A 14,692-nucleotide genomic window follows, 5' to 3' on the forward strand; every position below is an offset into this window, starting at 1 on the left:
CTTTGTAAGGTAGCAAGACGTGATCCCACTCCTATGTTTCATAAAAGGAGGTGATAGACAAATAGGTAATTTAAGTGATTGTGGACCAGGCCCTTGGAATTTTGTTTCTCCTGTCTAGGTTGTATCCTCTTTTTACTGCAGAATGTATCAGTATCTGATATAAAAGGTCCTCTGGTTTATCTTCTTTGTGGGATCAGTGTTGCATACAGCTTTGTATAAAGAAGCAATTCAGAGACTATCCCAATATGTCTGCATATGGACGTGCATATGGTCGATTTTAGCTTTAACTTCCTTGAATATGTAGGCTGTGTGTATTCCCATAATGGTAGTTGAGCAATTTCCTTGTGATGGTTCAATTTCTTTCTCTCTCTTTTGCATTCCTTCCCACCCCCCTTTTCTTCTATACAGTAGTAACCTTCCTAAAAAAGCTCATTAAAAAATAAATCCATTAACACCCATGCAAGCAGGCGCCAGGAAGTTTAGATAACAGTCCCATCACATTTGACTGTTTGGCTAGAGCCGGCTGCGTAAATAGAATGGAATGTGATGTTATGATTCCCTTGCTCCAGTGTGCAACACTGCCCCAGGATGGGCCTCACCATCCGTTTATATTTGTTGACCTCCTGTATGTGCTGGGTGCTCTGAAGCAACACAATTACATCCTTCGATGGAGACATACAATCTACATGGAAGTGAATCAGACAGGCTGCTCTGTTTGCTGTACATCATCTGGTCAGTTCTTTAGGCTCAAAAGCTGATGCCAGAGGAATTGTGTGTTACCAACTGTTTCAGGGGAGCCCCACCTTAAGAGTTAGAGTCTTGCGAACTTGTAGCTACTCCACATTTCTAACACTTAAGCCTATAAAAGCAAGTCATGGGGACTTTTGTTAATTCACTCAGCTGAGCTACGTGGGCAAGGTTTTTCCTATGATAAAGTACCAAACCTGCCCTTCTTAGTCTTAGAGAGTCTCAGAGAGTAAGGACTACACTTAGGCATCTTTGATGTAATGAAAGGTATGGGTTAAGTGTTAGAAAGGATTAATTGATTGGCAATTGACTGATTTTTCAGCAAATATTCATTGAGACTCCGTTATGTTTCAGGTGCCCTTAAAACATAGTAGTCAATAGGATAGATGCGGTCTCTGCTTTCATGAAGCTTTCATTGCATGGTGAGGTAGACATTAACGAATGGATAAAGTATTGATTCCAATTGGGCATAGAACTACAAAGGACAGTATGTTCTGTAAGAGCAGCTAATAGGAGGCTTGACTTCATTGCAAATCTCAGAAAGGAAATGATAGTTGGGTTCAGTGTAATTCCAGACTGTATCTGAATATTGGTGAAGGGAAAGGAGAGGCAGTGAGTGAAGGATGTTCCAAGTAGCAATAGAAAAGCTTGTGCAAAGGCTTTGGAAAAGGAAGGGACACAGTATATGCTAAGGGCTGATAGAAGCTCAATGTGGCTGGAAAACAGAGTAAAGGAAAGAAAGAGACATGGGGGATTAAGTCCATGATAACCACAGGTCCAGATGTGAATGGCCGAGTAGGTCCTGTTACTAGACAGTAATTGGCATGATTGGATTTCTATTCCCTTAACACAGAATACTATAGAATACTTTGACTGAAGTGAAAGAATAGATCAGAGGAAGGTAAACATAGACACAAGATCCAAGTTAAGAGGCTGTTAGACTAGTCCAGAAAGAGATGCTGGGAGCTTGGTTTAGGGGAGATATAATGAAGGAGACAGACTAGAGAGAGACTTAGGAGGTGAAAATCAGTAGGACTTAATTAGTGATTGGCTATGTGGAGGGGACTAAGGGAAGAATCAACGAAGCACTCAGGTTTTTGTCCTGAATAACTGGCTAGATGGTGTTAACTTCGCTGATGCAAGAACACTGGAGAAAGACCCACCGGGGAGAGGGTAGAAGTGGACAGTTTTGTCTGAGTAATGTGGGTCCAGTTTGAGGCGCCTAGGGGACATCTAACATGAGATATCAAATAGATAGTTAGTTATTTGAGTTTGAAGCTCAGAGGAAATTCCCTGATGAAAGTAGAAATATGAGTGTTGCATAAGGTAAAAGAAGATGAAACATGAATGATTAGATCACTTAGGAGGATATCTATTATACACTCCGGGAATTGTTCAGTTATATTTCAAAAGCACTTATTGAGTAACCAGTCTTTGCCAGGTCCTTTGCTAAATACTAGACACATGAAAAGGAAAGACATTCAGTAAATAACATAGGACATCTCTTTGCCTTAGGCCTAAATTACTTTTCACATCGTCCAAGACAGGATACTCTCAGCACATCCAGGGAAAACTCTTAGGCAAGCTGAATTCATACCTTAGTCCTGTGCTTCCTTGTCTTTGCTTCCATCTAACTTAAATCTCTGCAACCTTAAATTCATTCCATTCTTGTTTGTCCTTGATAGACATGTAGCCTAGTTGGTAAGCACATTCTTTATGTTAACTCCTTACATTCTTGCCTTTTCTCAGTTTTGAGAGAGAAGCCTCACCTTTGGCTTTGTCTTCTTAGAACAAGAGTTATAGGATTGCTTCTTACTTTGCAAATGCATTCGTGGTTTTTTTTCGTTTGTTTTTGTTTTTTTAAGAAATGCATTCCCAGGCTATATAATATTCTTTCCGTATTTTGTAGGTAATAAATTGCTGATGATTTTTCAGACGATGATGATATTGACTCCACTTGTGAAAATTAGGCCACACCCTTCTAGTCTATTCCTAAAATAAGATTCATTGGCAAAGGGAAATTTATAGCCTTTTTTATAGCTCTTATTCTTTAGAGATCCATGGCTTAAAATAGTCTACATTTTCAGACCATATTTTTCAAATTATTGTCTTTGGACCACCTGCCTTAGAGTCACTGGGGTGTGCTTGTTAAAAATGAACGCTATCTTCTAAATAGATTTTTAGTATCACCAGGATAAACCCCAATAATTTACATTTTTAATTAGCACTCCAGGTAACATTTATTTATACTAGAGGTTAAGAATCACTTTTTTGAGGGATGTCAAAATTTGTACATCAAGCCATCATACTGTACACCTTAAACTTACACAGTGATGCATATCAATTACTTCTCAATAAAACTGGGAAAAGTTGTACATCTCATTATTAGAATTCTGAGTTAATGAGAAATTAAATAGTTTTGCAAGCCACGTCAGTTTCTTACTACGTTTAAGGATTAATAATTGAGTCACAGGAATGAAAATTATTTAATAGGTATTGCTCAGTTATTCAGTGATAAAATGATCACATTAGTCATATTTCTTTTCTAATGTATAAAAGTTCATGTGCCTGAAGAACAGAGATGGACAGGAAAAGTGGAAGAGAGTGAGGTGCCAAAGAGAGAGCATGTAAGGGATGAGAGTGATGTTGAAGAAATGGAAATTAGAATTTGGTTCAAGTGTAGTCTTTCATTCAGTTTTCGTGTATGTTTTGCTTTAATTGGCATGCTCTCTGGGTTCTTATTATGCATGACTTTACCTTTATGAATGTTTCTAGAGGTTCAGTTTCTTTCTTATCTCTAGAACTAGCAAGTCTCTCTTTACTTCCCCCACCTCCAGGAAGAACGCCGTGTGATTTATGTTGGTAAAATCAGACCTGACACGACACGGACAGAACTGAGGGACCGTTTTGAAGTTTTTGGTGAAATTGAGGAGTGCACAGTAAATCTGCGGGATGATGGGTGAGAATCTTCAAGATTATTTCTTGTTTAGAAGCTGACATATGTAAAAAATTATGGCCATAAGATTACTAGGATGGGGATGCTTTGACAGATGACATGTTGAGTTCAGAACCTTATTTATTTTCTTTCATCCCTATTTATTAATCTTTCTAGTTGAGGTTTCCTGTCCCAGAAATAAGTATTTAGCTGCTTGACAGGACAATCACACTGATAAATGGATGCAGTGGTTCAGATGTTGGCACCGGCGAAGCCTCCCAAAGTAGCAAGGGTTACAGTCATATATGCTAATGCTTCCTCACTAGCTTTGAACTTTTCTTCTTTGTCCATTGCAGAGACAGCTATGGTTTCATTACCTACCGTTATACCTGTGATGCTTTTGCTGCTCTTGAAAATGGATACACTTTGCGCAGGTCGAATGAAACTGACTTCGAGCTGTACTTTTGTGGACGCAAGCAATTTTTCAAGTCTAACTATGCAGACCTAGGTATGGATTTTATTGTACATGGAATGACGAATCCATAATGTAGAGCTCAAAATGGAAGCAAATGTAAACCATAGGTACATGGGGTTGGACCATTACTTTGTTTTACTAGAGGGAATATTTAAATACAAATTTTATTTTATTACTTATTTTTTAATGCATGAGACAGTTTCAGAAGCAAAGAGCATAGCTTTTGACAATAGTACAGACTCAATGAGTAAAATTGACAAAGGGCAGAAATAAATTTGTTGTACTGTCTGCCCAGATGGTGAACTTTTTTCCTGGTTGTGTGTGTATGTGTGTGGTGTGTTGTGTTTTGTGTGTGCATGTGTGTGGGGGTATAGTATATGTCCGCATGTGTTTATGTTGTGTACGTGTCTTTGTACATGTGTGTCATCTGCCATTGCATTCTGTCCCCACCCTGACTCCTTGTGTACAAAGCGTACCATTGCCCTCATTGTTTTATGGAACAGAATATATACAAGTCTTATCCTTTTTCCTTATTATACCACAGAGTTGTAGAAATGTTAACATTTTCTACAAATTACACCTTGAGAGGGGAAAATAAAGTCTTATATGCTAAATCACACTATACTTTCTTTAAAAGAAAGAAGAAAAAATGCTATACTTTGAGTACTTCCATATGCGAGACACTGTACCAGACGGGGCTTTGCAAGCATTTTCTCATTTAATTACTCGAACAATCATAGGAGGTCGATGTTATTATTATTATCCTATTTTACAGATAAGGAAACTGAAGCATATATAAGTATTGATTTTTTTTCTTATTATGAAAGTATACACTCAATGGGTAAAACTTAGAAAATATAAAAAAGTATTAATAAAAAGAGTAAAATCACCTTTCAGCCTATCACCTAGAGGTAATCACTATTACCTAGTGTGTGATTTACATTCCAGTTTTGTCTCAGAATGTCTAACTTCTTATAGTTGAGCTCATATCTTATATATAAAGAATATATACTTTTATATTCTACTTATCTCAATTAATATTATATGAGTTCATTTTCACTGTACCTACAGGATTAAAAATAACTTATCAACATATTTTAATGGCTACACAGTATTCTGTACGGTGAATGGTGCCATTATATTTAATCATTCCATTATAACTAAACATTTTTTCAATTTTCAATGTTTTAATATTATAAATAATGCCACAATGGACATCTTAATTTCCTTTCCAATTTTAATTTTGTTCCGTTGCATGTGATTCCCTATCTAATGTGTGTATTGTAAGCCTTTAAATTCTTTGATGAAGGCAGGAACGTGGCAAATGCCTTGTGCGTATGATATAATTATTTTAAATCAATTATACTACGAATCATAAAATTAACATATAAATCTATTCCTAAGCATTATTATATTCCTATCTGCCCTTGCTTTGGCTTGGTATAAAGAAAGAAATGAATACCCAATATAGGGATTTTTTTTTCCTTTCTTCCACCAAAGTGATGTCTTCCTAGAGTAATTGATACAGGTAGTGTGCATTGTTCACGGGGAATATGCTATAATTCACTTCAAAAGCTAAATAGATAGTATGAAGCAGGGAGAGGCAGCTGACTGTTAGAGAGAGAGAGGCCTAGGGACGAAAATATAAACGGTGGCAAGTCATTTGTTCAAATGCTGGCTGATAAAAACAGTCAAGACAGATTGAAGTCTTGAGTTGATTTGACTTATTTTCTTCAGTGATGAAGGCCAGGGTGTTTCTAGTCTCTCAAAACATCTAGAGTTTAAAAATAAGCTACCTAGAGGGGCCTTTAGATCACGATTCATCACTGGGAGAGGGAGGATTGAATGGTATTTCCAAATTGAACTAGAGCCTCCCTGAAATATTTCTAAGAAGAATGCTTCCCCTCTCGTTATCTCCCTGTCTAGCCAGCAGCAGTGAAACTTTGCCGCTGCTCGGCTAGCTCTGTATTTTCTGAAAAGTGTGTTTGATGTGCATTATAGTAGCATGGGTTTTTCCAATTCCCTCAAGCCCTACAATTGCACGAAGCGTATTTGATCTGAGCGTAGGCATGGTGTAGTGGAAGAGCCTGCAGACCTTCGGAATCCTGCAGACCTGGGTTTGAAACCTCACTTAACTTCTCACCTTAAGCAAACAATTAACCTCCCTCTGCCTCTGGTTCTTCAAGTGGTAGAATACCTCATCATGTTGTCATGAAGATTAAATAAATGGTTGTGAAGCCACTAACAGTGTCTGGTAGAAAATAGGTGCTCAGTAAAGAGTAGCTCTTACAATTAAAAATGATGACAATGAGAAGAAGTTGGAAATTTCAAGTGATTTTAAAATGGAAGCATCAACAGCAGCGTCCAGCTTTGGGACTGAAAAACATTCATGTGTCTTGTCTTTGTCTGCTGAAGAGTTCAATTAAATGCTTCAGGCACAGCCACTGAATATGGTGGACAGAAGCATATCCTGGATTCTTAGACGGAGTCTGAGCTGATATGTGTGTATCAAGAGTAAAGTGCACATGATGTGATACAGATACATTTTACCACGAGTAGAGTGACGGATCATTTTAGATGGATTTAACCATTTTTTTTCTGGTACTTTTTTGCTCCCCTAAATTAAATTAGTTCCCACATCCTATGTCTCTGTGATTGAGGCCACGTAACGGCCACTACAATACTATTAGTGCAAAGCATAATGATTTCCAGGACTATTTGTGAGCTAGTTGTATAAATGAGACTCAGAATGTAAAGAGACAATCAAGGTTACTACGGTGAAGCCAGGATGTAAGTCTGTAAGTCTGGTTTTTTGGGATCTGTAATTTGTGTGTCTTTCTATTCACTGTTTTATGAACAAATGAATCTTTTTTGAAAGACCTCAAAAATCTTAAAGCAAAAGGATAAACATTAAATTAGGATTATAGGACAAGAACAAAAGGATGGGTCCGTACTAAGAATATAATAATTTTGATCGGAATTAATTATGGTGTAGAACTTAAACATATTAGAAAAATGAAATAAATAAGACATCCATCACAAACTTTTTATTGACTCAAAGCAATATATTAAATTATCAGTATCTTAAACATATATATAACTTTTCATAAACCCTTGCCATTTCATGGTAAAAATTCCCAGATCCCAACACAAATACTTTCAACCATAGTGTCAGTAATATGCTGATCTTTAAGATTAATATATTCATTTAACAGATATTAATTTGAGTACCTACTCTGTGCTAACAGTTTTCTAGGTGCCAAGAATACAGTTGTAATGTGATTTGTTTCTATTTATACAGTGTCATTATTTGTAACAACTTATTTATAAAAATAATTAGAGTGGCTTTCTGGTTTTTCCTATAAAACTTTTGTCATATCATACTTGTGTTGCAGTATTCTTTGTTTTATGTAGAAATAGGGATGGAAGAGATGTTATTGCCTCAGGAAGTACACATAACCACATTCTATCTTCAGGCAACCAAAAATATTTTGTGGGTGCCTACTGTGTGACGTAGTATACTCCTGTACGTGGGTATATATGAAAGTGCCAGTCTTCATATTTCACGATGAAGAAACTCTTGAGAACCACTGTTTCAAAATATTTTTAGTATTTGCTAATCAAAATAGAGAAACACTGAAATTCTGGGTGTCATGTAGAAAAATCCAAAGTTAGGTCATTTTAAATATTCTCAAAATTTCCTCCAAGAAAAGATATATGTGGGTGTTCTTGGTGGGCCTATACTGTCACACCGACTCCCGTTATCAGAACACTGTCCCATCTTCATCTACAATGAAAGTGGAATTCTGATTTCAGGCTAATCTCTAGCAATGAGTAAGACTTTGTTTCTACAAAAAAATTTTGATTTGAACAACAGCTGCTCGTGAGGTTTTAGTAAGACAAGCAAACTATAAATTAGGTCATGAAGAGAAGGGTGGGAGCCAATATAATTTAAGAGTTAACCATGTAAGATATTAGTGAGGAAAGACTGGTTATTTCTTGTCCTTGCCTTTATGTCTGAGGCTGACCATAATTGTTGGTACTGTTTTTTGTTGTTGTTCTTACCTGGAAAATCGTTCTTGACAAAAATTCAGTGAAAACAAGGAATGGTGAGAATGAAAGAAAAAAAAAAGAAGTGAATACATTTCTTTGTTTTAAAATCTAAGACGGTTAAAGAAGATCGTAGCTAGGGGTGAAAAAAAAAAAGTCCATCTGATGCTGGAGAGCTTGAGGGATTGCAACCTTTTCAGCAAAACAACTTGTGAGGTCAATGATTATGCCTCCACATTATCTAGTATTATACTCTTCTGTCATTTTGATCATTTTTGTTTTGTAACCTAGTCTGGGTAAAACATGGAAATGTTCATATTTTAGTAGGATTGTTTCCCAGAAAGGTTTGTTTTCTCTTCATAATACATGCTTTCAAAAGAATGAATGTATTTGCAAGAGATTTTTCTGTTATGTTTCCAAGGCATTCTTTCTCACTTGCAAGACCAGCAAAAATATTTAACTTTTTAAATGGATGTCAATGGAGAACAATCAGAAATATTTAAGAGAATTTCACTTTACACCCAACACGGCTGAAACATACACATTTTGTTGAGAGCTCTTTGCAGTAGCATATGGAACTGCCCAAAAACTGACCTGGACTAGTTTAAGGATCCCAGAAAGCGTATTTTCCATCTCTCCTATTAATGAGTAAAGAAACTGAATTGACGCTCTCTGGACGTTTCCCCAAACCTTCTAATTTGGGAGCATTTTTGTCTCTGTTGCTGGGGTGCCCTAAGGTATAGAGTAGATGCCGGGATTGTATGTCTGTCCTACTTCAAAGGAGAGCAGCAGGGTGGGGAGCGGGTGCAATTCTGATGATTCAGTGACATCAGTCCCGTGAATAGGAAAATTAATTCTACTGCCTGGGCTTCTTTTATCATCTAAGTTGTGGAGGAACCTTGGGTACGTCATTTAACATGCCAGGAAAGGAGTGGGAGCTTAATTTTAAAGTATATTGATTGGATAAGTTGCTGTTGAACAGATATTAAAGTCCGTTCTGATTACCTTCTAGGAGTGTTTAAGTCTAAAATGAATCAATAGATGAGTGTTTTGAATGTTCCTCTGTCTCTCTCTGTGTGTGTGTATATATATATATATATATATATATACACACACACACAGAGAGAGAGAGAGAGAGCCCTTTTTTTATTTTTTATTTTTTATTAGTCTCAGGTGTACAAAGCAATGTAATAGTTAGACATTTACACCCCTCACAAAGTGATAACCTCCCTCTCCCCATCTGCTACCCCTCTGACATCATATATAGCTGTTACCATACCACTGACTATATTCCCTATGCTATATACTCCATATTGTATTCCAATTCAGTATTATTCAACTTCAGCTTCAGGTGTACAGTGCAGTGGTCAGGCATCTGCACAGTCTATGAAGTGATCCCCCTGCGAAGTGCAGTGCCCATCTGGCGCCCTACGTAATCTTTACAACATTGTTGGTTACATTCCCCAAACTGTGTTTCGTATCCCCGTAGCGATATTGTGACGACTAATTTGTGCTTTCTAATCCCTTCACCTTCTCCCCCATCCCCATCCCCCTCCCATCTAGCGGCCGTCATTTTTTTTTTCCTATATCTCAGAGTCAATTTCTGTTCTGTTTGTTTATTCGGTTTTTTTTAGATTCCACATATAAGAGAGATCATGTGGGTTTTGTCTTTCTCAATCTGACTTATTTCACTTAGCATAATATTCTCTACGTCCATCCATGTCGCTGCAATGGCCTACTTTTTCAAGTATGTTGACTAGATAAGTTGCTGTTGAGTCAGGTAATCTTGAATTGGATGATTGAGCTCATGACCCTGGGCAAAGGACACACTAACCTGTCTTGGGTTTCTTGCAGATTCAAACTCAGATGACTTTGACCCTTCTTCCACCAAGAGCAAGTACGACTCTCTGGATTTCGATAGTTTACTGAAAGAAGCTCAGAGAAGCTTCCGCAGGTAACATGCTCCCTGGCTGAGGATGACAGAGGGACGGTGAATACCTCACGGGACAGCGCGTCCTTCCCTAACAGACTATTGCAAGTCATACTTAGGAATTTCTCCTACTTTACACTCTGTACAAAAGAAACAAACAAAAACACAGAACAACAACAATACAACGAGAACAACAATGGTTTACATGAACACAGCTGCTGAAGAGGCAAGAGAGAGAATGGATATCCAGTAAGCACATGTTTATTCATGGGTGTCAGCTTTGCTTTCCCTGGAGTCTCTTGGTGACGGTGATGAGGTGTGTGTGTGTGTGTGTGTGTGTGTGTGTGTGTCTCTGTGTGTGTGTGTGTGCATGCGTGCCTGGTTTGGGGTAAGTATGTATGTCCAGGTGGGGACTGGGGGTTCCTGACCAGAGTGTGCCAGAGCAAACCACTTCAAATGGCAGCAGTTCCATGAAGACACAAGTAAAACCTAGAACTTCAAAATGTTCATATTCTATTCAAAAGGAAAAAAAAATGCATAAATTCAAAAGGAAAGAAAACCAACCAACCACAAACCACCCTAAAACGACAGCCGCTGATATCTGGGCATCAGCCTCCGTACTCTGTTTTTTAAGAAAGTGCAAAATCAACTTGAAGCAAGCTTTCTCTCGTAACGTAATGATTATATGACAATCCTGAAGAAACCACAGGTTCCGTAGAACTAATATTCTCTCTCTCTCTCTCTCTCTCTCTCTCTCTCTCTTGCTGTCTCTCTCTCTCTCTCTCTCTCTCTCTCTCTCTCTCTCTCTCTCTCTCTCTCTCTCTCTCCCCCACCCCTCTCTCTCCCTCTCTCTCTCTCTCTACCTCTCTCTCTCCCTCTTTCTCCCTCTCCCTCTCCATTTTATCTTTTTTCCTTTTGCCATGGAATCTGGGTGGGAGAGGATACTCCAGGCACCAGAATGCTAAACTTTCCTAACATTTTGAAGTTTCTGTCATTTGTTCTTTATCCTGACACCCATGTAAATGTCCAAAATGTTGATCTTCCACTGCAAATTTCAAAAGCCTTGTCAATGGTCAAGCGTGCAGCTTGTTTAGTGGTTCTTTCTGAGGCGCGAGCACGGTGTTACATTATGAATGAGAGTTGGGTAGAACTCTCTGGGATGTGTTCAGATAGTGTAACTGCTACATTCTCTGATGTAGTTAAGTATTTACAGATGTTAAATGGAGTATTTTTATTTTGTGTACATAGTATACAACAATGTTCTTTTTTTGTTATAGCTATGCACTGTAAATGCAGCCTTCTTTTCAAAACTGCTGAATTTTTCTTAATCAAGAATATTCAAATGTAATTATGAGGTGAAACAATTATTGTACACTAACCTATTTAGAAGCTGAACTTACTGCTTATATATATTTGATTGTTAAAAAAAAAAGACAGTGTGTGTTTCTGTTGAGTGCAGCAACAACAAAATGATGCTTTACGCACATCCATCCTTTCGTAGGTGAGCTTCGATCTAAGCATCTTGTCAAGAAATATCCTAGCCCTCTAAAGGTATTAACCACTTCTGCGATATTTTTCCACATTCTCTTGTTGCTTGTTTTTCTTTGAAGTTTTATACACTGGATTTGTTAGGGGAATGAAAATTTTCTCATCTAAAATTTTTCTAGACGATATCATGATTTTATGTAAAGTCTCAATGGGTAACCATTAAGAAATGTTTTTATTTTCTCTATCAACAGTAGTTTTGAAACTAGAGGTCAAAAATCTTTTTAAAATGCTGTTTTGTTTTAATTTTTGTGATTTTAATTTGATACAAAAAGCTGAGGTAATAATTACAGTATGATTTTTACAATACTTAATGTGTGTCTGAAGACTATCCTTGAAGCCAGTATCTCTTTCCCTTGGCAGAGTATGATGATGGTATTTATCTGTATTTTTTACAGTTATGCATCCTGTATAAATACTGATATCTCATTCCTTTGTTTACTAAAGAGACATATTTATCAGTTGCAGATAGCCTATTTATTATAAATTATGAGATGATGAAAATTATAAAGCCAGTGGAAATTTTCTACCTAGGATGCATGGCAATTGTCAGGGTGGAGTTTCAGTGTCTCATTTGGGAAATTCAGCTTTTGCAGAAGCAGTGTTTCTACTTGCACTAGCATGGCCTCTGATGTGACCATGATGTTGTTCTTGATGACATTGCTTCTGCTCAATTCAATAAAAAACTTCAGAAAAACCTCCATTTTGAGCATCAGGATTTCCTCTGAGTGTGGAGCCCCTGGAATGGAACTCAGTACAGTTTGGACTGTGTATTCAAGTGTCTAAGTTGAGATTCAATGACAGTTTGGCTGACATGACTTTTCTCGAAGACATGATATACCTACTCCTTAATCTTAGTTTTTTTCCTTTCTCTCGCCCAACATGATCTTATAAAATGGATTTCACCCCCAGGCCAATGCAGCTAATTTTGATAGCTGCATTCATTGATCACCAGCATATTGCGTTCTGAGTGAATCCACTGTCTGTCCTGTCGGATGCTTGCTTGATTTCTTGGCTTCTTATTTCTAAGTAGATAGAAAGCAATAAAAATACTACGAAATACAAGAACTTGTTCACAGGTTCTGCGTTACAACAGTAACACATCTTTAATCCGCCTAATTCTTGTTGTTCTGTAGGTTAAATGCAGGTATTTTAACTCTGTGTGAACGCCAAACTAAAGTTTACAGTCTTTCTTTCTGAATTTTGAGTATCTTCTGTTGTAGAATAATAATAATAATAATAATGATAATAATAATAATAATAAAAAGACTATTAAGAGCAATAAATTATTTTTAAGAAATCAATATTTAGTAAATCATATTATGTGTTCAAGGACCAGATGCGTTCTCTATTTTGCCTTTAAATTTTTGTGATCCAATTTTAAATACATTCTCCTTTCTGCCCTGGATTGTTGACATGAGTAAAAATACTTGGTTTCTTTTCTTACTTATCAAAAGACCGCACTACAGATTTCATGTTGAGGATTAACTTATTCCCCCTCTGGCCTGACAAATATTGTTACCATGCAGACAGCTTTGTTTTTTTTTTGTTTGTTTGTTTTGTTTTCCCCCCACGGACTTCAAATTGCATCTAAAATTAGTGCAAAGAGAGAATCACTAAACCATCCGAATAGAGCTTTTGTATCTTATGCAGACACTGTGGGTAGCCCATCAAAATGTAAACTGTATTCCTTTTATTTTTAATTTTTTTTTTTTTGGAGAGAATATTTCAAATGAACACCCCATCATCACTGGAGGCAAATTTCAGCATAGATCTCTAGGATTTTTAGATGACCGTGGAACATTGCCTTCATGCTGTGGTAAGTACCACATCTACAATTTTGGTAACCGAACTGGTGCTTTAGAAATGTGGGGTTTTTTTGTTTTGTTTTGTTTTGTTTTTAAAGAGATGTAGCAGAATAATTCTTCCAGTGCAACAAGATTGATTTTTGCTAAACGACTCTGAGAAAGCAACGGTTGGGCTGTCAACATTCAAAGCAGCAGTGAGGGAACTTTGCACTATTGGGGTATGATGGTTGGGTCAGTTAAAAAAAGGAAACCTTTTCATGCCTTTAGATGTGAGCTTACAGTAGGTAATGATTATGTGTCCTTTTTTGATGGCTGTAATGAGAACTTCAATCACTGTAGTCTAAGACCTGATCTATAGATGACCTAGAATAGCCATGTAATATAATGTGATGATTCTAAATTTGTACCTATGTGACAGACATTTTCAATAATGTGAACTGCTGATTTGATGGAGCTACTTTAAGATTTGTAGGTGAAAGTGTAATACTGTTGGTTGAACTATGCTGAAGAGGGAAAGTGAGCGATTAGTTGAGCCCTTGCCGGGCTTTTTTTTCCACCTGCCAATTCTACATGTATTGTTGTGGTTTTATTCATTGTATGAAAATTCCTGTGATTTTTTTTTTTTAAATGTGCAGTACACATCAGCCTCACTGAGCTAATAAAGGGAAACGAATGTTTCAAATCTACTTCTGCTTTTCTTATTTATCATCCCCAAACTCCTGGCATGTTTCTCAGATCAGTACACATTAGTCGCTTATTATTATTCTATTTTCCTTCTGGATCTTTCCCCCTTTCTCCCTGCTTTTCCATATTCATGGATGGACTTCAGCTTTAAGGTAACGTGCACCTTCTGTATTTTACCTTGTCTCCTTGCAAACGGAAAAGCCATAGTGGTGATTTCTATAATGGGAAGTGACGTGGGACTTCATCCAATGGATGAGCTCTGTTTTTCTACTTACCCCTGGAAAGTGTGTATTTTTAAGTACAAGCCACGGCCCCTAGTGAGAAACCTGCTAAATATTCAGCTTAGGAAGTAGTTCTACTGTAGATGGAATAAATATTTTTTGAAGACTTGTTATAGGAGGCAGCCCACCATCTTATGTAAGGTCATCAGGTGAAATCAGGGACAGGCTGATAGCTGCAGACATGGCTTGCTGTCACGATGTCCACTGTGCCGCGTAGGTGATTGAGGGTCCTGAGGA

The 14,692-nt window shown here is 37.3% G+C and overlaps 1 protein-coding gene across 4 annotated transcripts in view; it reads left to right on the forward strand.

Moving 5' to 3' along the window:
- PPARGC1A (PPARG coactivator 1 alpha) overlaps positions 1–14,152 on the forward strand; it is a 628,607-nt gene extending 614,455 nt beyond the window's left edge. For all 4 annotated transcript variants that reach the window (XM_033106261.1, XM_033106263.1, XM_033106264.1 and 1 more), the window contains 3 exons: positions 3,585–3,706; positions 4,039–4,190; positions 10,062–14,152. In XM_033106261.1, coding sequence (XP_032962152.1) covers positions 3,585–3,706; positions 4,039–4,190; positions 10,062–10,165 — 378 coding nt within the window. In that variant the 3' untranslated portion in view covers positions 10,166–14,152. The remainder of the gene's footprint in view (positions 1–3,584; positions 3,707–4,038; positions 4,191–10,061) is intronic.
- The last annotated feature ends 540 nt before the right edge of the window (positions 14,153–14,692 follow it).

The sequence above is a fragment of the Rhinolophus ferrumequinum genome, chromosome 5 (assembly GCF_004115265.2).
Source record: "Rhinolophus ferrumequinum isolate MPI-CBG mRhiFer1 chromosome 5, mRhiFer1_v1.p, whole genome shotgun sequence".
Lineage (NCBI taxonomy): Eukaryota > Metazoa > Chordata > Mammalia > Chiroptera > Rhinolophidae > Rhinolophus > Rhinolophus ferrumequinum.